This window comes from Polyodon spathula, chromosome 3 (genome assembly GCF_017654505.1).
Source record: "Polyodon spathula isolate WHYD16114869_AA chromosome 3, ASM1765450v1, whole genome shotgun sequence".
NCBI classification, from domain to species: domain Eukaryota; kingdom Metazoa; phylum Chordata; class Actinopteri; order Acipenseriformes; family Polyodontidae; genus Polyodon; species Polyodon spathula.
Window position 1 is genome coordinate 50,529,047 of NC_054536.1, and position 26,732 is coordinate 50,555,778.

Sequence of the window (26,732 nt, forward strand, 5' to 3'; positions counted from 1 at the left end):
TTGAAGAGAACTTGCACAGTAAAATATTTAAATTATCATCAGCATAGCCTAACCTTAAAAAAAGTGAATTATTGGATCATGAAATACTGTAATGCGGGAACACAGCACACTGCCATGCAAACAAGTACAACAACACAGGCTATATTGCGTTTTTATAATCTATTCTAATTCCATTTTTGACGGGACAAAAACACTAACTGAATGTCATTTTTCGAAACTGCAGCAGTTCTAGATTTGTGATCAGAGGAGACCAGGGGGCGTCTGCAATCTTCAAGCATGACTACACCAGCATGGATAAGGTCAGTGTTTGGACATAAATCTCTCTAATAAATCTTGACCTATCATCTGGAATGTGTTAGAAAGTAAAATATTATGAGTGTACACTCAATGCTTCATGGTTCCCTACATTGGGTACTTCAGTTGGAATTTAAAAAACAGCTTTATTTCTTATAGCTTGTCACTGTTTCTTTGTTATTTTAGTGGACTAGACATGAATTCCAGTACATTTAATCTGTTATGGATATTGTTGTTTTCTGATAGAAATTCTTTTAGTTTAATAGTTCTCATTCCATTAGTGTAATTTAATTCTCAAAATAATGTCCAAACATCCATTTTGCCAAGAAATAAACACACTAGATTTCCAAAATGTAATACACATTTTACTGAATTAAATATACATGCATTTTAACAGCTGAAAAAAAAAAAAAAAAAAAAAGATTTATTTGTTAACACCATTTTATTTTATTATAAAAGCACATACTCTAAACAGACGATTGAACCACATGTGTTACAGGAGGAAGAGAGCCAGACTTGTCTGCATTCACGGTTATAGAGCTTTTTACCTCATCTCATCTCACCAACAGGGGACAGGACAGAATCCACAATGGCAGTGTATCACACACATCATGAAAAAGTTTTTTGTCTCCTTCATTCTTGTAATTGTCTCTGGCTAGCCTGCAGCAGTCCATAGAGTTCTGAGAAGAGGGTTTGATGATCTTTCTTGTTCTTCAGGTACTCCTTAGTTGGCACAGCACACCTCTGCACGGCCTTCTGCAGCTCGACTTGCAGAGGAAGGCTGGCCCTGGAGCCTATCAGCCTGGGGGAGAACCAGTGGCGGAACATCTTGTCACAGATCACCTGTTGCAAACAGAATGCAAAACAAAATCTAAATGCAAAACAAAATACATTTGACACCAAAATGTACATCCTTGATGTATATTTACAACATAATGTCTTTGTCCCTTCTGTGCAATCTACTCCGAAAGACAGGCTTGCTGTCCATCCAGTTTGTTACAGTATATCATTGTGGCAAAGTGCCCCGCCCCTGGGCTATTTATTTGTGTTGTATGTTACATGTAGTGTGTTAATGTTGGTGTATAGTCATTGATACATGGGATATAAATGGGTTTGGGTAACACAAGTGGGTTTAAAATGTATATTTGTATACACTTCACGTGCAGGTAAAATGTAGTAATATGTGAGCACGGGGAATTGCACTATTAATTTACGTGCAGTTGTACCGTGACTTCAATTGAATGATTGATTAACAATCGAGTCTTGGTACAGCTGCATAAAAGCAGCATGTTTCCACTCACTCGGGGTTGTGTGTTCGGTGAGTGGAGAATGGGTGTGGAGAAGGAGAGTAAACTAAGTAAAATAATGTAGTTAGAACTGTCTTGACTCACCGTGTTTGTTTGTCTGTTAGTCCACTGTTTGTTCAGTGTTAGTTCGTTTTGTTTCATCTCATTGTTTTGGCTACCAGTGCCATGTCCTGTTTATTTTGTGTCTTGCAACCTTTTATTTTCTGTTTATTGATTAAACTGCGCAACAGCGCAATTCACATTTCACCTGGCAGTACTGAGTGTTTCTTCCGGGTCTGACGTCACCATACATGCCATCCTGTTACAATCATCCATAACTACAAAACAATCAATGATGGTATATGCGGTAATACTAAAAGAAAATTCTAAAGACAAACATTCCCACTATAAATGTAAACATTCCCCAGAACTAGCTGCTTGCCAATGTGCAACTCTGAACCAGATTGGTATGCTCTACTATTAGGAATCATGAAGCCACTCTTGCCAATTAAAATGCCAGATTTCAGAACATTTCTGTACATCTTACTTTTCCATAAAGGTTAACGGAAGACAATAAAAACTGAAAAAGACATCGGTAATGGCATTAACAATGCTTTGGGTGTTGTTTTAATAAAAATATGGTTTATAATAAGTTAATATGTATAGTTGACCCTGTCTCTTACAGCATAAAAGTGTCACCTTGCTGCTCAGATTCCCTTTGTAGTCCTCTTTCCCATCCAAAGTGCTCACAGGAAGACAATCATATACCATAACTGTACATATTAACTACAGGCAGAAATGCTCCCTTTCAAGTATGAAATATAGCAAGTTCCAGCCTGCTATCGACCGATAGTCAGGTCACTGGTCTGGTACCAAACTGGTCCCGCTCGGGTCTTGACCCGCCCGGTCGATATCTATAAGCAGATTGAGGTAGCACCTGTACAACTGTATCTGTACACTGCAACTCTCTATATGGTGGTCTCCCAGCACACACTATAAGCCGACTGCAGCTAGTCCAGAATGCTGCTGCCAGGATCCTTACCAGATGTAAAAACGTGATCACATCACCCCCCATCTTGCCCAGCTGCACTGGCTACCTGTAAAGTTCAGGATTACCTTCAAAACTCTCCTGCTCAACTACAATGCCCTTCATCACACAGACCTGCTATGTGCCTGCCCTCAAGCTGAGGTCCTCCGAGGCCTGCTTGTTATCCTCAAGCAAAAATGCACCACACATGGAGAATGCTCATTTAGCTTCACGGCTCTGACTGCTTTGGTGCATGATGCTCCCACCGTCACTCACTTTAAATCAACTCTCAAGACCCACCCGTTCTCTCTTGCTTTCCATGCTCTATAAGCTGCTATTAAATGCTGTGTTGTTGCAACTGTTTCATGTATTTTGCTATTTTCTTGTATTATGCCTCTCTCACTGCATTTAATGTATTATGCATTTTTTTTTTTTTTTTTAATGTATCATGTATTATGCATTTCTCTATATTTAAAGTATTATGGATTTTCTTGTTGTTGCTGCATCTTGTAAAGTGCTTTGTGATACTGGTCCACTATGAAAGGAGCTATATCAAATAAAGATTGATTGATTGCCAGATTGATTGCTTCCTCCTTTCATCATGCCCTGCGAGACATGCAAGGCCAGTCTGCCTACTGAGGACAAGCACTGCAGCTGCTCTTACTGCCTAGGGCCACAGCACACCAAGGAGGCACTAGCTACCCACAGCTTCTGTGAGTTTTGTGCCCTTATTTCCAAGCGCACGCTTGAGAAACGGCTATCTCACTGCTTTAAATAGTGTTCTGCATCCCTTACTCCTGCTTAGCACTCTTCCCTATCACCCTCTCTTAGAGAGGCAACTGTGTCCTCACCCCATGGCTTTGTTCCAAGGCAGAGAGGACGACACACCCAGGAAAGTAGCCCAGGCAGGAAACCGCCCTCAAGGTCTTCCTCATCCTTCTCAAGATCTGCCTCTCTTTCCTCTCCCCCGCGGAAGTGGAAGAAGAGTCGGCATTCCAGGCAATCGGCAGACTTGGAACAGATCTGGGCAGCTGTTTCCCACCAAGGAACCATTCTTGCTGAATTAATGCGGGAACGTGCGGCATCACCTGCCCCACCTGACCCCTTGGGGCCCCATGGGGCTGCAAGTGCAGATTGGCCACAGGAGGACGTACTGTCCATTGCTGCCACTGAGGAGGTGGGCAAACAAGAGCTGGAGTTCCCATCTGAGGACGTGGAGTCTGACGGCACATCCCCAGCGGTTACGCTCTTCCTGCCAGCAGAGCTTATCAAGAGGGCCACTACAATCTTTCATGTGCTGTAGCCTACAGCAGGGGAAACAAGGCAGTTGATTTACGACTATGAGCCTACCACCTATCCCATATCCACCCCAGTTCACCCGGATTTTCTCTTTTGAGGTCCAGTCTTCCTGGGACCATCCGGCAATAGCTCCTGCTGTTTCCCGGTTATTGGATGCCCCGTATAGAGTGCAAGGACACTGCCTGTCCTAACAAACAGTGTTGGGTGTCTGAGGTGATCCTCAAGAGAGCCTATTCAGCATGTGCGTTCGCCACATGGCTAGGAAACTACAATAGCATCCTGGTAGGCTACCAGACGCATTTGCTGCTGTCCCTCTCCGAGAACCACAAGCCCTCATTACAACAGTTGGATGAGCTGCACTTGGTTAACAAAAACCTGATCCGTGTGTCCAACCCTCAACGGACAGGCTGTAGGTAGACAACTGGCTATGCTGGTAGCTGCACGTAGGCAGCTGTGGCTTTCTCAGGCACGTGTGCCTGATGGTGATAAAGCACCGCTGTTGGACGCCCTGATCACTCCAGGGCATGTTTGGTCCTGTAGTGGACAAGATGCTGTAGTGCTCTCACTGCGGGTGGGAATCCGCTAAGGAGCTGGTCTGCGTGCTTCCCAAGCAACAACCTCCAGTAAGTAAACCTGCAGCAAATTGATGCCCTAGGCCCCACCAGCCTCAAATACCGGCAAAGCCGGCTGCGCCCGCTGCCAAAGGTAATGTTCGGAACTGGCCCGTGGCTGCTCACCGCAGAGGTTTTAATAGGTTCTGCCGCCCTGCGCAGAGATAGAAGCAGCAGCCCTAGGAATTTGCTGCCACAGCCCCAAGGCCCCTTCTCAGGGTGTCATCTGGATTACTGGTGTCAGTGCACCACAGATGTATGGGTGCTTAGTACCGTTCAGACCAGCTATTCACTGCAGCTCAAGCCCGGTCCCCCTCCCTTTCAGGGCTTAACTGCGACATCAGTCACAGACTCACAAGGTGATAGACCCCATCCACTTAGAGGAAGGGTTCTACTCCAGGTACTTCCTAATGCCCAAGTGGGATGGTGGCGTCAGACAGATCCGCAACCTCAGACAGGTCAACCTGTATCAGAGCTGAAGACCATTCAAAATGTTGATAATGCAACAACTGTTACAGTCAATCAGGCTAGGCGACTGATTCAAAGGTGGATCTCAAAGATTCCTGTTTCCACATCCCCATAAAACTAGCGCACAGAAAGTACCTGCAGTTCATCTTTCAGGGAACAGCGTACGAGTTCCGCGTCTTGCCATTTGGCCTCTCCCTAGCTCCCTGTGCCTTCTTAGAGTGCATGGAAGCTATATTGGCCCCATATAGACTCAAAGGCATCAGAGTACTTAATTATCTGGATGACTGGCTAATCTGTGCCCAGTCCCAGCAAAGGCAGAGGCCCACACGGAACTTGTCACCAGCCACCTTCAACGGTTAGGCCTTATGTTGAATCATGCGAAGAGCCAGCTCACGCCTTCCCAGACAGCCTCCTATCTAGTAGTGTGCTTGGACTCCAGGGCCATGCTGGCCACTTTGTCAGACTACAGTGCACAGAATAGCAGCCTGTTTGGAGCTTTTTCAGCTCAACAGAGCACTCACAGTAGTAACGTTCCTGAAACTTCTGGAGTGGAGGCTTCACCCTGAGATGGTTAGCCTCATCTGGGATAGGTTCAGGGGAGCAGATAATAGTAGGCAAGAACCCACTGACAATAGATGCCTTGGTACACCAGCGGCCGAGGCATCTGTTATACACCTTACCACCGTTCGCCCTGCTACCAGTGTGTCTGGAGAAAAACAGGAAGGTCCAGGCCAAGGTGCTCTAGTAGCTCTTTATTGGCCCAGGAGACTCTGCCCAAGTGGCGCAACCATGGCACTCCAACTCATCGAGCCTGCAGCTCTTGGTCTGGTCCCTGAACGGCTGCATTTGAGCCATCTGGGTCTGTTCACCAGCGTTATTGACACCCTAAAACATCCATGCATTCCTGGTATGTGTACAAGTGGGGCCTACTTTAAATTACATTTCCTATTATTATTTATTGATCCTGAGAGTCACTTTCATCGCTGCCACTTATTAGCAGTTCATTACGCTCAAGCTCCTCCTCATCTTCCTCAGCTTCAATGACAATGACAGAGAACCGGCATTTAATAGAGACCCGGCGTTTATTTATAATATTTGCCAGCAGATCCGGCACGTATTGGAGACAGGCGATTAATTGAGACCCAACAATTATTTGAAGTTTTATGGTATGTAAAAAACTTCTTATTTTATTTGATTTAAACTGTAACCACATTGAGTTTGTTTAGAAGAAGGAACATTAAAATGAGTTACAATGTAATAGCACTGAAGCCGAAACAAATTGTAAGATATGTATTGAAAGGAATACAATTAGTTTTGGGAATTTTCTTATATTTATGACACCTAAAAACTTAGAACAAAAATGTAATCTCAGTAATATACCTTCTAAAAGTTCACCACAGTGATTTTGCATGCTAAATATGCAGTTTTCCAATGCTTTTCTCATGGTTTTGCTTTGCATTTACCATACCTCTATGGGCTTTACAATGCTTACCTACGATTCACCTTGGTTTCACTAGGCTTTATTATACTTTGCTATGCTGTACCATGACTAATAATGCCTGAAATTATAAAACATTATAAAACATTATTCCTAATTCATACCATTTAGGAGTTATCAAAAGCATTTCGTTATTTATTTATTTTTTTTTACATTTAAAAGTATACAAAATGTTTTAGTCAAGTAACAGCTGTGATAAAGATGGGCTTGAGAGAAGACGACAGCTGATGGTGTTCGGTTTTTATGAAAACTGTGACCAACTGTAATATCCATGTCCAAATCAGGATTAAAACAAACAATGCCGAGTTTCTTGGATGCTAGGAAAGACAATTCCATGGATGGAAAATTGACTTAATAAAGAAAACACTGTAACTCTGTGCAGCAAAAGCCTCCAAAATAGAATTACTCATACACTTCTCTATTGTACCAGCTGGAGTATATTCTTTGTGTAGAGACCTGTTTGGATGTTACATTTAATATGGGAGTTGCAATAATGTTTTTATTTTTTTTTATTTCAAGTGCTTCATCATCACTGATCATCATCATAACCCTCACAAAATAAGGGCGGATTCAGTAAAAACATTAAAAAAGGCCTGTTATTATCCTCTTGATTTTACTCGGTGAACAGCCTTGTTAGTGTCTTGCTGACATTCTTAATTAACATGTTTCATAACAGGGCCTGTGAATGTTTAAATATAGGCGGCTGTGCGGTCCAGTGGTTCAGGAAAAGGGCTTGTAACCACAAAGGTCCCCAGTTCAAATCCTGGCTCTGCCACCGACTCACTGTGTGACCCTGAGCAAGTCACTTAACCTCTTGTGCTCTGTTTTTCGGGTGAGATGTTGTTGCAAGTGACTCTGCAGCTGGTGTATAGTTCACACACTCTAGTCTCTGTAAACCTCGCTGCACACAGCACCCCGACTCATCCCATCTTAATTGGCCATATAGAGTCTGGATGAATCGTAGCAGTTTGCATGCCCTTAAAACGAAAATTATGCAGATTTCAGTTGGGATGTTTTTAGATTTGAAGATTGAACATGTTGAATCTTTTTCAGACGCAGTTTTGTTAAGATGTGACCAGTCTGTCTGTGTGAGGCGGTTGCCGACTGAGACCGATTAGTCATAAGGGTGTCAACCAATGGTGAAGCAGGTTTAACTGACATAGCTTGTCATGTAACTTGTCATACAAGATGGCGAAATATTGACAGCTTTAGTTTCACAGGTAAAAATACATTAGTCTTGAATTGTTCCGAGTCCCGAATTCAAAAATATCAGGTATGTGCACATTTGAATAGTTTTTTTAGGCATTTACTAATCAAAGGTAAATTATCAATTTACCTTTTTATATCAATCTACGGGCAGCCTATATTTTCTTACTGTGCTAAAACAGAAGTAAGCAGAGAGTTGATCTCCAGTAGGTCACAAATCAGAAGCTACCAGATCCACAAGCTGGGTAAAAAACGCCAAAGTCAAATAAAAATCAACAGGTTGGATTTTATCTACCACAGGCTAAAGTGTAGTAGACAAACTATACAAAAAGTCAAACACTGCCTGAAACGTTTGCACGGTGGAAATGGTGAAGCGCTTCTTTTGTTTGCCTTGTGGCGCTGTCTCAGCTGCCGCTATGTTGGGCTAAGTTAATACAAAAATGTGTACAGGGCAGTATTAATTAAATTTGCGTACATAGTAATCACCAGTATCTAGTTGTGGTCAGTAATTCAGTCTTAGCAGGGTGCGACACCCAGTCGGGGAAAACTCATTTGTGACGTCAAATCAAAACTGAGCACAACTGATCGCAGAATCTGTGCAAAGTTGGATGAGATGAGTCGGGACGGCTTGAGCCAGACTGTGTGTGGCGGGCTTAAGTCACCTTGGATAAAGGTGTCTGCTATATAAACAAATAATAATAATAATAATAATAATATCCCATGGAATGGCCCAATACCAACATTGCTCAATTTTATTCTAATTGCTGCATACAGTAATTATTCCTACTGTTATTAAAAAAGCCTGTAGCTCAGAGGTACTCAAATACATTGTCGGGCGGGCCAGATAAGGCAATGTCCAAACCTTGGGGGGCAACAGGGGGATCAAGATGTGTGTACTGGTGGGTGGATGTTTAAATGGTCATGAAAAGCTGACTATCGAATCATACTTTGCATATAGTAAGAAATTTGCAACACTACACTTGCACCAATCAACTAATACACGTCAGAAATAACTACTATTAATGATACAATGTCTGATCGCCATTTAATAACAAAACAGAAAGCAAATATATATTTTTCTATTGCTATTTTTCTATTGCTATTAAGACAGCACTTAATTCATTTAAATTTTATTAAAACTAGAAAATGTTCTGAAAATGACAATTATATTGTATAAGCATCTTATTAGGCACCTGATTAAAACTGTAGCACGGTGTCTAAATATGCATGTTCTAACTCCAATGTGTTTAAATGTAGAGGAAGCGTTTCTAAATTAAATACATAGCATAACAGTAAACAGAGGGAAAATAAACTTAAGTGCACATCCGACGTGCCATCTTTGAGAGGCGTGCCATAGGTACTTTTCTTACTGTTGCCAAACCAGGTTTTTTTAAGCCAAATAAAATATCTTTGACAGGCTCAGTTTCTTCTGCTAATTTCCTGTGCCTGAACACTTACTGGTGGCCGCATTGCTATTTTTTCCTATGTATTGCATGAAAAATAAAGAAAATATAGACATAAGCACTTAAGTTTTTCATGTATTTCACTCTGTTATTGTGTTAATACCACACGTCACTTGCCATTTTAGACACAGACGCAGATGTTTGCCTTTGAATCGATGTGCAGCAATGTTTGTAAGAATAGTCAGATAGTTTCTGCGAGGTAGAGAAAACAATATTACTCCATACCGCTGTTTTCCTATCGCACTAACACTAAGATAAATGGGCAGAGATTTGTGATGCATGCCAAAATTAAATCTCATCAGAATGAAAGCTGGTCAGTTAGGTTGCCAAAAAAAAACTAAAAAACGCTGGTTAGGAGACACCTGCAGATAGGGCCAAAACAAAGGGCCAAAACGAAGGCTCTCGGGCCACCGATGGAGGAACCCTGCCATAGCTGTTTCTGGATTACTATTTAGTGCAAAGGCATGCACTGTTGACAACAATTTTTAAGTTTGTTTTTCCCCTTTCACAGTGGTTTTCTATTTTAACAGAGTTTGTTCAACTCAGAATCTGCAAATTTAAAAAAAAGAGATATTTTATTTGTTATACCAAGGGTATAATTTTAGATGAAGAACATGCCAACAAAACTGTTATCTCTAAAATTGTAACAAGGAACTAACAAGTACTCAAAACCCATATAAAAAATAATATAGTACCATCCAAAAGCAGTATAGTGTACTATACTACTGTAAATTACACTATGCACTGATGCTAGAAGTGTGTCTACTGATTAAATTATGTATTACCAGTTTTGTAACACTATCAGTAGCATATTTGTTATATAAAATGGTGGATAATGCACTTTGGTGTCACCCATTGCGTGAAATTGCAAAAGCACACAATCCCTCAATAAACTTACTTTATTGAGAAATTGTTAAAATAACTTACTTGCAAATTGCTGTTTATCCTTTTTGCACCACATCTGTTGCGCTGCATGTCGCACTTAGAAAAGCAGTCAAAAAAATTACAGTCTTCATCATTTGTGCAATTCTGTTGAAGGATGTCCCTCATTTTGGGCTCAAAGAAAGCCATGTCTACATCGATTGCAACAACCTGCAACACAAACAATCAGCCATAAGTACAATAAATTAATCAAGCTGTGGATCCCACTACATAGCTTCTATTGGTTAACACACAACTAACATAGGAATGCTGTAAAAACAAAAACTATGTGGAACTTCTGATTGTTATTTTCTTTTTGCTACAAGACATATAATAGTTAAGAACAACCCAGGTCTGTGTGACCATTGCCCAATTGATTGTTTTAGTTGCGATACCTTAAATAGAATTAAAAACAGCTTTCAGACACACCCAATTAATCATCTGTTGAATGAGGCATTGCTGGCGTTTTGTGTTTGTGTGTCTACTGTAATTATCAGTTGTCTATTTTGGCTGTGCTGTATAACTTATGTTGTAGCAATGTGAACTGCCAAATTGTCCTTTCCACTTTAAGGATGCTGTATATCTTTCTAAATATTTTTTTTAATACAACCAAAAACAGCAGGTTAAAATTAGTGTGTCCCTATAATGTATACTTATTAATAAGCCAGACTGTCATATCCTTGGCAGGAATCACAATAGGTCACATCAATGTGTATCTGACAACTGACCAGAATGACTTGAGAAACCTGTGTGAAAAAGGAGTACCCAGCAGGACTCTTTAGAAAGGCATTAAAGATAATATTTGATAATATCTTTGGAGATGATGAAATGGGAAACCAAAGTAGGCATTGCCAAACATGGACTATACGTCAGTGCCCCTGTAAACGACAACAACAGCACAGATGCAATATCTGATGTCCCTGTTTTAGGGGTTAAAAACAGACAATACAACATAATTCAGCAGACTGTTAACTGATCAGCTTTAAACACAATCTTATAAAACATGGTGAATTACCTTTTTACTGGTACAGTGTTTTGAGTTTCACATTGAATTTCAGCACTCTGGACAAACACCAATGTGATTGTCACAGGGAATTGCTGGGGTGAGAGGTATAATTTATCAGTTTTAATATTCTGATTCAAGAGTAGGAGACTTTATCCCCACATTCATTTTAGATTAATTCTGACTTGACAAATGTGTCAATTTTTACAAACAAAAGTTCTTAATTTAGCAGTGCATTTGAAGTACACTATGGGTTAGATGTACTAAGATGAGCCAGTCACAGCCCAAACACACCACGATTTGCATTTTCGTTGTGACACTTAGCAAAGTAAACATTTTGTTGTATGTAGTAAAAGAACATATGTTAATGAAGAGAGACACAATATACTCATTTAAATATTTGTTGCGTCCTCTTAACGAGATCTCCAGCATTGTACATTACGAGAGTCGTACGGCAGCAGGGGGTGTCCAAAGGATAACGTCAATGCAAGGGTTCAAGAATCAAAAATAACAAAATGTGTGTTATAACAGCATTGCACGTGTTTAGTACATTTCACCCTAGATTTCTGACTCGTTTGCAACGGGTTTGCGACAGGTGCAACACTTTAGTACATCTACCTCTATGTTCTTATAACAGTAGGGATGTAAATGTAATGTTACTATGATCTGCCTTGTAAAACAGCCTTATGTCTCAATGTGATTTACCCTGGTTAAATACAATTATTATCTGGTCTACTGCTATAAGAAGACAATCTTACTGTCAGATCTTTTCTAATGCCAAAATTTTCTGGTTTGATGTCACAGAGGTGAAGATGGTAGGAAAAGTCGTTTTCAAAGTGCTTGACCATGTCTAAAAAGCTCAGTGCAATTGTATGAATAGCCCCCCTTAAGGCTCTGTTGTTGTGGCCTGTTACAGATGAACTAAAAAGTTCTTCCAGGGAAAACAGGTTCTGATTCCAAGCATGGCCAGCTATAAGGTACTCCACTGCATAAAAGTGTCCACAGGATCCCAGTACCTTGACAACATGCTTGCTCAGATCCTGTAACATTTTGAAAAAAGTATACTCTTCCTGTTGGAGAAGGGACCACATGGTGGCCAGTTCTGCTTTGGAGTAGGGTTCAACTCTCCCTTGTAAATGTTTGCTCCATAATTGTGGCACAGATGTGTTGATCAGTTCCAACCCCAACGAGTTTTTAATCTCCAGGGCTGCATAAAACACAATATCCATTGTGGAAACATCCTGCATTTCCTGGTAATCCAGCATTCCAAAATTGTCATAGGAGGAAAAGTTTTCCAGTTTTGATTTCAGGATAATGGGAATACCATCCCAGTCTGCCTGAATGACCTTTTTGCCCTTTTCATAGTAAAGACATCTTTGGTACACCACTTGCTTGCTGATGCACAGATCTTCACAAAGATCCCCAGTGAGAATTCCCTCCTTATATCCATCACACTGAAACAAACAAAAACAGCAGTGAGTACTGACATTGAAGCTCGGAAGGGTAGTATTTGTGGTATCAGGAGCTTGTCATTAAAATATGGAAAATAAATAAGCTTTGGAACACTCAAACATCACACATTTTCTCATTTACACTTTGGTAACAGAACCGCTATGTGCTATGTTGTTATGCTGTACCACAATCAACAATACATATTCAATTATATTATTACCATAAATAAATCAATTAATTCAACTAATTTATCAAACAACTTATTAATTAAGGAAAAAAGAACATAATTAACCCTGAGGTATATAATAAAACTATCCACTTCAGCTATTGCAGATCAACATGGCTGAAAACCAGCGAAGACGTAGGATTATAGAGATCAGACACCTTCCAAGAATGCTCTCAAGGCTGTCTGGATTGGGAGCAGTGGACGTTTTCATTTGAAATGCGTGCTTCCATGTGAAAATGGGCATGCATTGCTTCTGTTTTACGTCATGCTCAAAAGTAAATTTAATCTCTCTCTAGCCATTATTTTCAGCCACAAACTTAATCCTGTCAAAGCTGTTCTCCCAAACGGTCATGCACATCGCCACTTTGCGTGTAAATAAACATACACGGAAACTCCCCCATTGAGTGCCAACAACTTAGAATCCAATGTGCTGCCTTAACTGGTGATGAAGGATTAGCATGCATCTTCCTTGTCTACATGTCTGTGCAGAACTGAATTGGTTATAATTTATGAAATCTGTGCTTGCAGTCTTCCTGGTTCAGACAGGTGCTTCTCTCTTGGGCCACTACTCTGATTTGCTGACCTTACAAATTCCACGGCACAGGTCAAAGAAAAGCAGACATACTGATCAAGCTAGAGTTCAGGGTAAACCCCCCTGCAGCTGCAAGTCTTCACCACAGTAAAAGAACAGTTTTGAAGTATAAGCATGCGTGTGTAAAGGGTTATCCTTTATCTTTACAATTAAACACTTGCTGTGACTGAAACTGAAACTGTCCGTTTAGGTGCATGGTAATTTAGTATTATCTGATACATACAGTTAATAAGGGCACAACCACAATTTACTTTCAGCACTGCTATTCATGAGAATCATATTTATTCTGAGTGCTAACAAACTAAAAAGCACATCCTCAAGGCAAAAGGCAAGTTCAGTTATCAGGGGAAAGCAATTATGCTACTCAGGCATCCAAAACTAAGCCATTCTAAGAATAATAATCAAACAAGAGAAAGTAGCAGCTGTGTTCAACTTAATTTATCTAGTTGCTTTTGCTTGACAGTAACACAATTTTAATTATTATTCAGAGAAGTGTAAAAGAGAACAATGATGTGGTTGACAATACAGTGTGTTCAGAATCTTTGTGATGAATCATCAGTAATTAAAAAAAAGAAAACACATCTTGTTACTTTTAAAAATACAGAGAAAAGAAGGTTGTACATGGTGTATTTTACTGTTTTCCAAATTGCAATAATGCAATATACTAAGTAAATGCTTCGCATGATATATATATATATATATATATATATATATATATATATATATATATATATATATATATATATACATGATGAGAGAGAGAAAGATAGGTAGATATTACCTGATAAATTATACTTTGATAAATTATACATATGTGTGAGATGGATAAGGAGTAGTACTAAATGTCTACCTGAGTTTTATACCCAAAGCACTGGGATAAGATAGGCTACAGTACAGGGATTGTGGCTAGTAAGAGTAATGTTACCAGATGCTATTTTGTCCTGCTGACACTCTAGTGAAGTGCCTTTTTCAATCTACTCCACCCCGAGGCCTTGTTCCAATTACTACCATTGTGAGTGTCCTTTTCTATACCCATACACTTTTTCTTGCACATCCCTGCTTACTGAATGTGTACCATATGCTTAGGGTTCACAGCTGGACTTAATGCAGGAAGGTAAATAGGACTTGCAATAAGATGGGAAGTGTTAACTGTAAATATGGGGAAAATTAGACAATAAAATTGCTGGTCTAAATCCAAATCTATAACAAAATAAGTAAGGATATAAGAATTTAAGACATTTATTAAAAAGAGGATGTCCATCTAAGCTCACTTTGTTCCTGTTAGCTGATTGGTCTCACAACATTGTCAAGTTAAAGAACTCAGTGATTCAGTATCAACAACATGTCTAAGTTACCCTCACGAGTGTCCTAAGTCTATTTCCATTTAATTTCCAGCTGTGGCCTCTGGTCCTGGTTTCTGTGCTGAACTTCAGGAAATGGGTAATAGATTCAGTTCCTTCAATCTATCTTCAATCTAGCTCTTTCCTTTAAGCACTGGGATTAGTCTGGTTGATCAAGGTCCACAATGCTATTTTGGTAATGTGGTGACCAGAACTGAACTTGTGCTTGACAGACTTGAAAATCTCTCTCTTATTTAAATCTCTTTAGAGCTCATTGCTGATTTATAGCCTCCACAGAAGGGCTGTAATACTCCATTGTGCTGCACATTTGCGATTGCACACATAAATACATCACACACTGGAAACCACATCATGCTTAGCAAGCCAATTCGAAAGATTTTTTAATAGATCGAACAAGCTCATCAGATCAACTTATCATAAACCCAATAAGAGCAGGTCACTTAACTGCTTATCAGTTATTAAGTGTGTAAACTGAAAGGAAAGGCCTTTATTTGTTGCTAGCTACAGTAGGTCTAAGTAAACATATGTTTGTTTTAACTTGTCTAATCTACAGTAATGCAAAGCTCAGTAGAATCTCCTGTATTCAATTACCAGTCTAAAAAAGGTTTCTAAATGTTTTAGCCCTTGAAATACTAGGCTTTGGAGTCTGTCATCACAGTAAAATGAAAAGCTGATGAAGTTTCAGTCTATGGAGACCTTACCGTGTAATTACAATAAAATACTTGATAACAAAATGCAGTCACCCCCATTTGAATAAATGCATTAGTACCATACTAAAAACACAACAAAGCAAGTTCTGTATGTTAGTACTACATATGCAGACTAGTACTCCATATTGTAACAGCATATTATACCACTATATGGTAATAGGATTTATCCTAATGGATATAGCTGTGTTTAGATGTTTGCATAAGAATAAGCTTATTTCGGAAAACAAGTTAAGATTCACGGGGCATAATTACAGCAAGGTTGGGGCGCCAACCACCTAATTTAGAGACAGGTTTTCATTTGACAACCTTTTTTTTTTTAGTTCCAGGAGCAAACACATGTTAAAGTTTCACACCATAATCATGCTTTCACTTACGCCAAATTAATATGAGTATGAATATAATAGAAAACAAGATCATTACAATAAAATTAAAAGAAGCAGTAAAAGTGAGGAGAGGAAGTAATGGAACTTACATTCACAACATGCATTTCCCCTACATCCATTTTGTGTACCCCATAGTTTCAGAGTCCATGTGGGGTGGGGCTGTAGTCTGAGACCTACAGAATTTCTGTTACTTGGGTAACCCACAATTCGTCACTATAAATTCTCAAACTCAAGGTGTCCATTTTGAAGCAGATTACAATTTTTGTAGAATATATAAATTCAGTAAAACTTTTAGATAGAGATCACAGGTACCCAGTACACTTATATGGCTACAGTACAATAAATCAAGAAAAAAAATGGCTGAAAATCCCTAAATAAATAGAATCACATATGCTTCCTAGGCCTAGTGATGAACTATTTCAAAATGAAGGAACTGTGTGGGAGAGTAAAGATTTGGGGTTCTTTTTCTGAGATTTTTTTTTGGCCTCTTAATTCCTGCCATTAATGTCCTAAAGGAAATTGGTTTTATAACAGGAACCATTTAGACAGGTCTGATTGATTGGGGGGGCGGTTCAGTCATTCGACAGTTCAAAACATATTTCTAGCCAGGTTACGTCATGTCTGAAAACGAGGGTAAGAAAGACAATTTCATTGTGAAATGTGATGCAACGATGTGTTCTGTAAACACAAGAACATTTTAGCCAACCTACAAGTTTAGAAAATGACTACTCCTTACTGCCATAGTGGAATCACCACAGACGAGGAAGAGAATCATTATTTCTCTGTCTGTGTTGTACAGACAGAGTCAGACACAGCTAAGGGGAGGGGGGGAGGGGGGGTTGAACTCCCCCCATGAAATGAATTATTCAACTATGTGGGACAATAAAAAATATCAGCCATGTGTAAGAATATCGATCCATCAACAATCTCCACCACCGAAACAAAATCCTGGCTACACCAATGGGGGTCAGGATCTTTTTAGATGTGAATCTTCCAAGTTACAACCTTAAATATAAAATGTTAACCTTAAAAGTAAAATGCTTGGGCCAACCTTGATTGGGTGTACAGCGTGGAATTTTCTGGAAGCACCAGCTGGGTTAGGGGCTTCGAAAATTTCATTGATTGTCTGGCAGTGTGGATTAGCACAGTCTTGTGAATATGTCATACAAGTATTTATTTCTAATTGGATTTTAATTCAAATTCTGGCACAGTAAACTTGTTGTTGTTGTTATTTTATTATGTAGCCTTGTCAAACAATGACAGAGTTATTGCGATTGTTAGTTTGAATCCAGCACACCATGACCTATAAAATTGGTGTAAACAACACTGTATTTTTGTACTTTCATAAAAAGACCCAGCTAACAGATGGTACTTTATAAATCAAGTCAATCTACTCCACTGCAGACATGTATCAGGAAGCACAATACCACAAAGCAGCTTCCTGTGTCTTATTTTTAAACATAGTAGTCCACCCAAATGAACCGCATTTTACAAATAGGCATTAAAACCTGCAGACACGCGAAAGTCACTGTACAACCCACAAAATAAAAAGTATATGTAAGATTTGATTTAAGGTCAATCTTAGCTGGTTCCTGGCATCAGTGCACACCATAAAATTAGAGTCCTCCACGTCTGTGCAGTTATCAGCCACAAGCCAGACTTCTTTCTCTTTTTTTGATTTACAATCTAATTTAAATAATTAAGGTCAGATTAAACATTGACCAACAATTTCTCGAGGAATGAGGATTTCTATTTCAAAATGTCTCACTTCAAAACTTTTACAAGTCCTCTAGAAACCAGCAGTTCCCCGCAGACAATTTTTCACTGAAATATTCTTCCTTGGTTTCTGTCTTTTATACATATGTCAATAGTTTTGCTTTGATCTATATTATCAGAAACACGTTGAAAGCTAGCTGTCATGACAGACAGAAACTCAGTGAGCTGGATACTTGCTGCAGTAGGTTATTCATGACATATTAAAGCTCATTTAACTTAGGAATTTAATGAAATTTAAAATGCCTGATAACCTTTTATGTGTTATAAATATGCTTCTCTGTGTGAAATAAATTGTGGCGCCTACATTACCAATAACTTATTCTATTTAGTTCAATTGATGCACCCAGGAATCCATCCAGATATCCTCCCTAGGGTACGGTAACCAATGATGAATTAAATGTGATAGAGTACCTATAACACAGCATAAAGCAATGGATGGTTTGGGGTACATTATATGGGAGAAATAAAAGGTGGTGCCCTAAACTCCATGACCATAATCTATGGGAATCTATATTGGCTCACTGCTGTGGAAAACATTTCTGTGGAATACTATAATGCAAATATTCACTTACACAAAAAGCAGTGCTGGGACTATTCATCAGTTTTAATCTCAAATATTAAAATGGTATAAATCTTACTCTTGTACTGTTAAAACACAATAAACAAGGATACAGTAACAAAGATTTTGATTCCCCTTTCCCTCAATGCAGAAATTAAACAATCCGTCCATGTCAAACTAAATAAAGAACAAGTTCTTTAAATTGTCTATTACAAAGGGATATGAAGAATAATACATTTAGAGGTTTAAAGAATGCAGCTTGTCTGCTTTGAAGTTCACTGTCGTTAGAAAAGCATGCCGAATGACAAACGGTTCAAGAATACTCTGTGATATGCGCAGCATGCATATTTATGACTGACTACAAGGAGATATAAATGATATAAGCAATTGTGGCTTTGAAGGTCAGCCTAATTGGTATTTTTCGCTTCAGATTGTACACTGATTGAATTGAGACGGAAACCCAGTCCTAGTAATGCACATTGGAAGAGCTACTGAAGGGTCCTGCTGCCAGTTTAACTCTCAGTAGAGTAAAAAGGAGACAAAAGTGCCATTCAAGCATTCCTCCCAATTAGAGCTTCTTACATTATCAAACTGTAACATCATATTCATGCCTCATTATGAGTTGCAAATATATGTTATGTAACCTACTTATATTTGCAGTTTTTCTTAGGATAGAACTTTGCATGTAGATACATTTTTTCCTGTGGTTTCTAAACAACATTAAATCATGTTGGATTGTTGTTGCTAGCATATCCTACAACAGTGCATACCTATCTGAAGTATTTTAAAATAATAATAATCCTACCACTCTTGCCAGAATCCTTTTACTTTTCTCATCGGTGCAGTAGTCAGAGAAGACTGTCCTGTGAACAAACATCAGTGCACTCATGAAAATCCAAAAGCCAAACCAGAAGAGGACGAACAAGAGGGCGTTTTTTCTGAAAATCTTCACCCCTAGCCTCCTGAATACACAACTTCTCCACGTTATCATTGCGTCTCCAGAACTTACACCATAATGTATAACAAAATACAAGCCTGTTCCAAATTAAGTTCAAGAGAAGTCATTTTGTAAATGTGCCATTTGTCTGCAATAATCAGTTGATGTTCCTGTCTTTGCTTTGTGGAATACTGAATGCAAGCTCACTCATTGTCTTCTTTGCATGCTGTGTGATTATTGTTGTCTGTAGTTAACCCTGGTCCTAAGTCCCTAGAGCAGCCCCTTTGCTAGAGAGCTCTACTCACTCTCTACTGCCTTGACAAACACTGCCTTTAAAAAGGCTGAATGAGAGCCACAAAGTTCCGCCTTCTTTTGCAAACTGTCTCCTATGTCAACCAGCCTCTTTGGTTTCCAGGGTGCAGATCCAGCTCTTTTTTTTTTTTTTTTAACAAAGCTCAAATCACAAACAGACTTTAAAATAACCTCAAAGTGCATTTGCAGAGTTTGTGTGTAACTCTCTAAAGTAATGCTGTCACACTCTCTTTATTCTCCTATTTGTGAAATCATGTCATTTGAATGTAATGAGAAGTGATCAGATGTATGAAAATAGAGGCAATCACAACTTGTACATACTAGTAAGCGAATTAAGACTGAATTTAAACTTGATGTTCATTAGTCTGCTGATAAAGAAGCCAATAACAGCTGAAAAGTTGAAAACCAAACATTCTTTTTATTTATCACAACAGAATTTAAGAAAAAAAAAACAGCCTTTATTACAAAATGTGAGATTTAAACCTGTAACACTTCAATTTGTGTAATTAATTGATACTGAATTCAGTTACATGTACCGATAAGTAAATAGTCCATATTATGCAATAGGGAAATGTAACCAGGTGATCAATGTCAAAATATCCATATTATTTAAAAACCAAATTATACTGTGTGGCAACATTCAAACTGAACATTTCATTTTGGTAAAACAATGTGGGCAAAAAGATCTGGTCTTCAGATATCAGAATCTGGGCAGATATGTCAGTGTGTCCGCACTACGTCACAAATATGTTTACGCTGTGGTGTTCTATCGTTTCCAGAATTTACAGACAGTAGTTACCCTCCTATAAAAGTTCAAACTCAGCTGTTGAAAAGTGCTCCTGAAGTCTGGTTTGAATCATTCAAAATGTCAACATCATTGCTAATGGTTTTCAAAAGGCAATGTTTTGTAGACAGCTCATACCCTACCAAGCTAAGGTGTCTTCTTCCTTGTTATCTTCAGTGACTACATTAACATAATCCCTGCTGCTTTGCTTTAATTATCCATCTGTCGGTCTTGTACTGAATAGAAATTACTGGATACCAAGTTTCTTTGTCTCAGCTGGGAGTCTTGCTTGTGCCAGGACTGCGGTGCAGTAACTACTGTTTGCTTTAGTCTGCTAAGGGTTCTGAGAAGAGTTCTTCATGTTAAAGCAATGGTATCATAATTATATTTTTCAGCCTTTTGAGTAAGTGAACACCTTTCAAAATGAGAAGTTTCAGATTCAATCTCAATTAGACATTTATTTCTGTTTTTGTAACATTAAAAGGGTGTTTTTCACTTTTCATGTCTTTCAAATGATTGGACAGTGCCCCTATGTGGAATTTGTTGGTGGTGCATCCATAAACTTTCAGCGAATCAGTCCTGTTGAACTAAAATATGCTTATGGGGCTGAAGTAAGGGTACGTGCAAACTGATTTGTGGTTGCCAAACACCCATATTGAGGCTGAAATGGGGGTTTGTAATGCGCAAACTGTGTTTAGTTGCCATAAAGTAGGACTTTGGCGGACTCTAAAAATAAGTCGCTATCAAATTAGTTGTTTGCCATCATGACTCCATTTGTATGATATTGAAATATATTAAAATGAAGAACAGAGCATGGAATTGGGCGGGGATAAGGAATAATAAGCAGGCACAAACATTATATGCTATTGCCCTTGGACAATTGCTGACCCTCCATAAACTTTGTACACTTACAAGGTGCAAACCATTGTAGCAGTAATAACGAGCTTACGAGTGGTACACTTCCTGATGTGGCAACACTTGGCTCTTGTAGAGGACAGTCAGGAAAACCTTTGGAGGAGAAGACCTCTCATAATAAAACCCAGGGTCACTTTGTTTGGGGTGCTGTGGGTACAGTGGTAAGGTGTTATCGTCTCACTCCGCAGGTCATCCTAGACCTAATAGCTGAATTTCACCTTTTCATCACCTGGTTGACTGTCCTCCTGGTAACACTGACAGTACTGACTTTCTCCACTATAGAGGGCTTCTTTGGTAGCATATATGATGTTAGCTGAGGCTTTTCCAAGTAACTAAATTTCATGCTGAGTGACCTCAGCCTCTCAGCTCCTCCTCAGAAAACTTTCATTTTATTTTCGGTACGCAAAAAGGACTTTACTGCCCTTACTCTGACAAATGTTTTTGTTTGGTTTGATTTTTGTGTTCCACTGATGTCATACAGTACCTACTGCTCTCAACTCATCTCACCTCTGGCCCAATGCACAGGCGACGCTCACTACAGTTCATTATTTGTGTGTGTGCGTGTTGAGTCAATTGCATTGCTCTTACGATTATATAGGCCACAGTGCTAAATAATTGCCTGGCTGCTAGGCAATTTAGATTTTGCAGCCACAATTGTTTGCACTATGCCTATCCTTACTGTTAAAATGATTTGAGACCACCCTGAAAAACTGCCTTTGCCCTCAAATTCACTTCAAAACATTACTGTTCTTTCTGACTAGTTTCACTAAACTTCCATTTCTGACTAGGAAAGTCACATAAAATGTAAAGCAATTAAAATATTATCCCAATAAAGTACTATTTCAGTTCACAGGAAATTGTCATTATGTTACGCAAGGTCAGAATTGATACTAAGGGGACTACTCTAAAAGCAGATCCAAGTCTTATTTCCAGTCTAAAAACAGTCTAATTTACTATCTTATGAAGTGTAGAAATTTTGATATACTCCTTAAATTAAAACTATTAACCAGCATGTGTTACCCTTTCACAATGGACTAAAATGGTTTGAGAACAAGCCCCTAAATCAATGGACCAGATTAAAGGTTATACTTATCTACCAACACTGAGGAATAGGTTTTTATAGCTTTTGGATTTCTAGAAGACTCCTTCTGACTGGTAAAAAAAAATAAAATCTTTAAAATTTCAGCAAAGTCACATTTTATGAGTTAAGTGAAATGCTGCTTACTCTATTTTTTTTAAAGCACATTAAGGAGCAAGTGAAATGGAACGTTACACTGTTTTGGCTGTGCCATTTTTTTGCTGGGTTAAATCAAGGGGTGAGGCTAAAGTTCCCCTCTTACCTGTCTCTCAAGAACTTTCACCTCCAACTTTACAATCACCTGTTTGGCAGCCTGGGGTGTTGAAATACAGCATCCCATAATATGTCACCTCAATTGGGACCAGCTTTGACCAGAAAGATACATTTCCATATTCTATATGTTTTGTCATTCAATCGATGTATTCTTTTCATAAGAACATGGCATGAATTATACAATTCACTGCAGTTAAAATAGCAGCTACAGCAAGTGCAATTTAGCATTCAGCTTGCTTGAGAATTACACAGCTTTTAATGTCAGCACTGAATTTTCAATTGCTGGCTGCCATGACCTTCAGTGATCTCTTATTCTTAAAGAGAGATCATTTTCCATAGCAACTTGGTATACTGTAGTTGTTTCTAAATACTGGACAGGCAATGCCTTGCTTTCTTTAGATAGGGAGGGTTAATGTTGTATAATTAGAGCCAGCAGTATGGTAATTGCCTACTGCAGCACACAAATGTAGTGCTGCTGCTTGTTGCAGTATAGTCTTATTTTTGAATACCTCAAGACAAATATACAGTATGTTTTAAACACTGGTGACCTGGCAGATGTTTATACCTACAAGTCAGACAGGGGGGTAATGGGCACCACAGGCATTATACTGAAACAATAGTTATGCAAGTCTAGTATGGGTTTAATTAAAAATAAAAACTGGATATGGCATATTGATCATGTACAAACTGAATATGACTTGCCAGTTATCTGCTAACGTGTATTCTGTAAAGATACTTGTTTCATGCTTCAATGGAGGAAGAAAATCATAAACAATGAAAATATTCTTCATGGTGAAAAACAAAATCATTAACGAATGACAATAACCGATAACGCATTAAAGGTTAATAAAATAGTAAAGCTATGCCATCTATACAATGGGCTAAATTAACAAATATATTCGAATCGGGTGTTGCAGAATTTTAATTAACTAACTTGTGTTAACTTAAAGGCCACTATGTATAGCCAATATTATGTATAATTAAATGAAATCTACCTGGAAATTCATAATGTAATCTGGTTGTCGTAAAGGATTCCCTTGCTAGGGGCTTGTATTTTGTAATGCACTCTACTTTACATTTCAGTTACGCTCCAGCACCACCTTCTGGCAGCCCTAGGCAATGCATTTTCTTAAACATTTGTCGATCACTTTACAGATCCCATGCTATAAAAACAACTATATAAATACAACTGCTTGTATTGTATCTATAGAAACAGTAACACTCTAATAAAAATATGCAAACCACAGTGTAACAATGTGCAGTATACAGTCTGTCTTAAAATAGCCCCTATCACATGAAACGTGTAGTGGAATTTGTTTGGCTTGATGTTTGATGTTATGAATTGAACTATTCCGTTTTTTATTTATGTGCTCCATTCACGACGCTTCAGGTCACACGTTATGCCTTTTTTTTCCAAGGTCTGAATAACAAACTGTATTTTATTCTATTAAAAACAGCAGGTATCCTGTGTAACAGTTTGATATGTGTCCCCCCAACAACGCCTAGAGTCACATCTAAAAACCTTCCAGTTAGCACGTCCGCGTAATTTGCAGTCTCACACAGGGTTGCCCGATTTCTAGTGTTTATAGCCCAAAGTCACTTCAAAACTAGCCTTTTTTTTTCTTACTGAAACCAAGCTTATTGCTATTAACATGTAGCCCTATGCATAAAAAATCAAAAGTTTTCATAACAAAAGATATCTCGTATAGATGTGATAAAAATGACAAGCCCCTGCACAGCTCATCCACGTCATTAAAAATGTTTTAAAAAATCATACGAAACTCTGAAGGCACAATCAACATTCATACCAGCAACCAGATTACACTGTGATTCCTTTAATGCTGCTACTGTTTCCCAAAGAAAAAAACAGTTCAATATTTTAAAGTTATACCACCTAATTAAATGATCACATCAATTAAACATCCACATCAACTAAATGCACCTTAACAAATTGCAAAAAACAGAGCCAACAGCTTGCCTTTTTTTAGATAAACAGAAAAAAAGTTAATTCAAAGTATGCCCCATGCACTGAAATATAACACATAAAAACATTTTTAACTTACCTTCAATCTCCTCGTGCAAGGGCCAGCTGTTATCATCATGCAGGTGTATCTCAAGTCCATTTTAAATATGTACAAAGAAAAAAAGTACGTAAAAAAAAGTATGTACAAAATAAAACATTTTTACTTTGTTGTGTTTTTTTCTTATATTAGTTTTAGTTTCAAAAAGGTCCTCTGATTCGGCACCATCTTCTGCGTTATTTGCTTCATAGATGCCACCTGTAAACAGTGACAGCATTGCTTTGGGTGACTGAAATTGGTTGCAGCACATCTTATTACGCTGCATATGTGTATGCTCTGACCCTAAGAATGTTTTCCAACAGTTTCTCTTGCATTCGGTTTCGTAGTTTGGCTTTGATTAGGGCCATTTGTGAAAAAGCTCGTTCCACTGATGCATTGCTAAATGGTAGAGCTAAGAGTTAAGGCAAAAAGACCAAGTTCAGTGAAATCTTTATCACCAGCTGCATCGGTGTGTTTCGCCGCTTCAACCCTGAACTCTTCTTCAGTGTGCATCCAGTGTACATTGTTTAAAGCTCGCCATTGCAATTAAATTAAATAAAATTTGCCAGCTGTGGCTTTTTGGAACTGAGTACAACAGTTGGGCTGAGAACGGTAAGTGACTCAAGTTGCTGGATATTGGGAGGCAATCTTTGTTTTACCTCTTTCAGAAACTCGAACGTAATCTCTGCATCTGCGTTTGACATCCTCTGCTTTCTGAGGTTCGATCTTTGATTCTGACAGTTCTAACTGGAACTTGATCCCGAGGTCCACTGCTGAAAGTGGCAAGCTGTTTCTGTCGGACGATACGTCAAAATCCATTACAGATGACCATGTTGGAAAATCGTGAGGTTTCATGATTCGTTGGATCAAACTGCGGTAAAATGTCAATAAATCTGCAAGAAGTTTTGCTGGACTGGCGCTGTCAAACTGAAACAGCTTGTTTATTCTGTTGACCTCACTGACAACGGGCTGAAGAAAACAGATACATTCTGTTTACGCAGTCTGAATACATCTGGTACAGTAGTTCAGCATTATAGTTCCTTTCAGTGTCCTTTGTAAGCTGAAAGTGCAACTTTAGTTATTCCTACTGAGAAAGTACTCGATCAACACATTGGCTATTTGCTGTGGGAAAACCACGAGTACGTCTGTGATACAATGTACTCAATGTTTCCAGGAAGTACGTCCATTGCTTTAGATGCACAGAGCTGCAGTGAATGACAAACGCACTTAAAATGTACACAATTTTTGGATTCACCTCCCTTAACTTTGTTAGTACCGAATTATTTTTCCCACACATTGTACTGCAACCGTCTGTTGCCAGACCAATGCATCTTTCCACTTCCAACTGGTTTTCCTTTAAGATTTTGAATAAGGCTGTTGCAATGCTGTGAGAATCACCGGCCGGCAAGCAAACAGTCCCGGCAAACGATGTCACGATACGTTCAAGTTTTCTGCTGAAGTACCTTAACACCACACAGAGTTGCTTGTTTGCACTGATCTCTGTGCTTTCGTCTACAATTAGAGAGGATGGCTCTTTCCCGATGTCTTCAGGCATCTCCTGATGATTAACGGGCCCGTTGACAGATTTTATAAATGCTGAGCATTTTGTTCTGTGAAGACTAATATCCTTCTGTGCAACTTCCCTGACTATGCATCCCTACGGCGAGGATGTTGGAATGGCAAGCAATATGGGCTGCCAGCTTCAAATAAGCTTCTTGCATTTGAAAATGGAGCCGCGTTTCTAGCGTGTTTCTCTGTCGTAGTGAGCTAACAGATCGCTGTGATGTGCTTGGACTTCACATTTACAGTACCTACACGCTGCTTTTGAGTCATCGCCACGTACACTGCTACTCTTTTAACTTTTCTTCTTTCTCCCAGTCTTTGCAGTATTTTTTCGGTATTTAGCCCACTTACCCAGTGGCATCTCTGGTTCTTTACTTTTCTTAAACTTCTTTACTTTCCCTGCTTTTTAACGGTTTCGATATTTCTACCATTTCTTAAAATGGCCGCTTTTCACTGTCAATTAACACAATCGTTCGTCACTCCTGTCCACTCGCCTGGTCATGCACAACATGTTATTTTATAGGGAAACGCAGTTTTACATTGTTTGTGTGCACTGCAGCGGGTAGGCTGCAAGAGTTTATTCATTTTTAATAAAGTTATTCTCATTCATATATATATATATATAGGTCAAAAGTAAACTAGCCCAAAAAACCACGAGACCTCTTGAAAATAGCC

At 38.8% G+C, this 26,732-nt stretch overlaps 1 protein-coding gene across 3 annotated transcripts; it reads right to left on the bottom strand.

The window, feature by feature from the left end:
* LOC121313151 (divergent protein kinase domain 1C-like) lies at positions 1 to 26,439 on the bottom strand. 3 transcript variants are annotated; one of them, XM_041245370.1, is made up of 4 exons: positions 24,498 to 26,439; positions 11,835 to 12,530; positions 10,080 to 10,244; positions 1 to 1,137 (listed from the first exon to the last, which is right to left on the bottom strand). In XM_041245370.1, exons 1-4 carry the CDS (start codon positions 24,555 to 24,557, stop codon positions 928 to 930), a joined length of 1,131 nt encoding a protein of 376 aa, XP_041101304.1. In that variant the 5' UTR covers positions 24,558 to 26,439; the 3' UTR covers positions 1 to 927. The 3 variants fall into 3 exon arrangements, with proteins under 3 accessions (XP_041101304.1, XP_041101303.1, XP_041101306.1); XM_041245369.1 differs by lacking the exon at positions 24,498 to 26,439 and adding an exon at positions 18,941 to 19,457; XM_041245372.1 differs by lacking the exon at positions 24,498 to 26,439 and adding an exon at positions 15,890 to 16,078.
* Between the last annotated feature and the right edge of the window lie 293 nt (positions 26,440 to 26,732).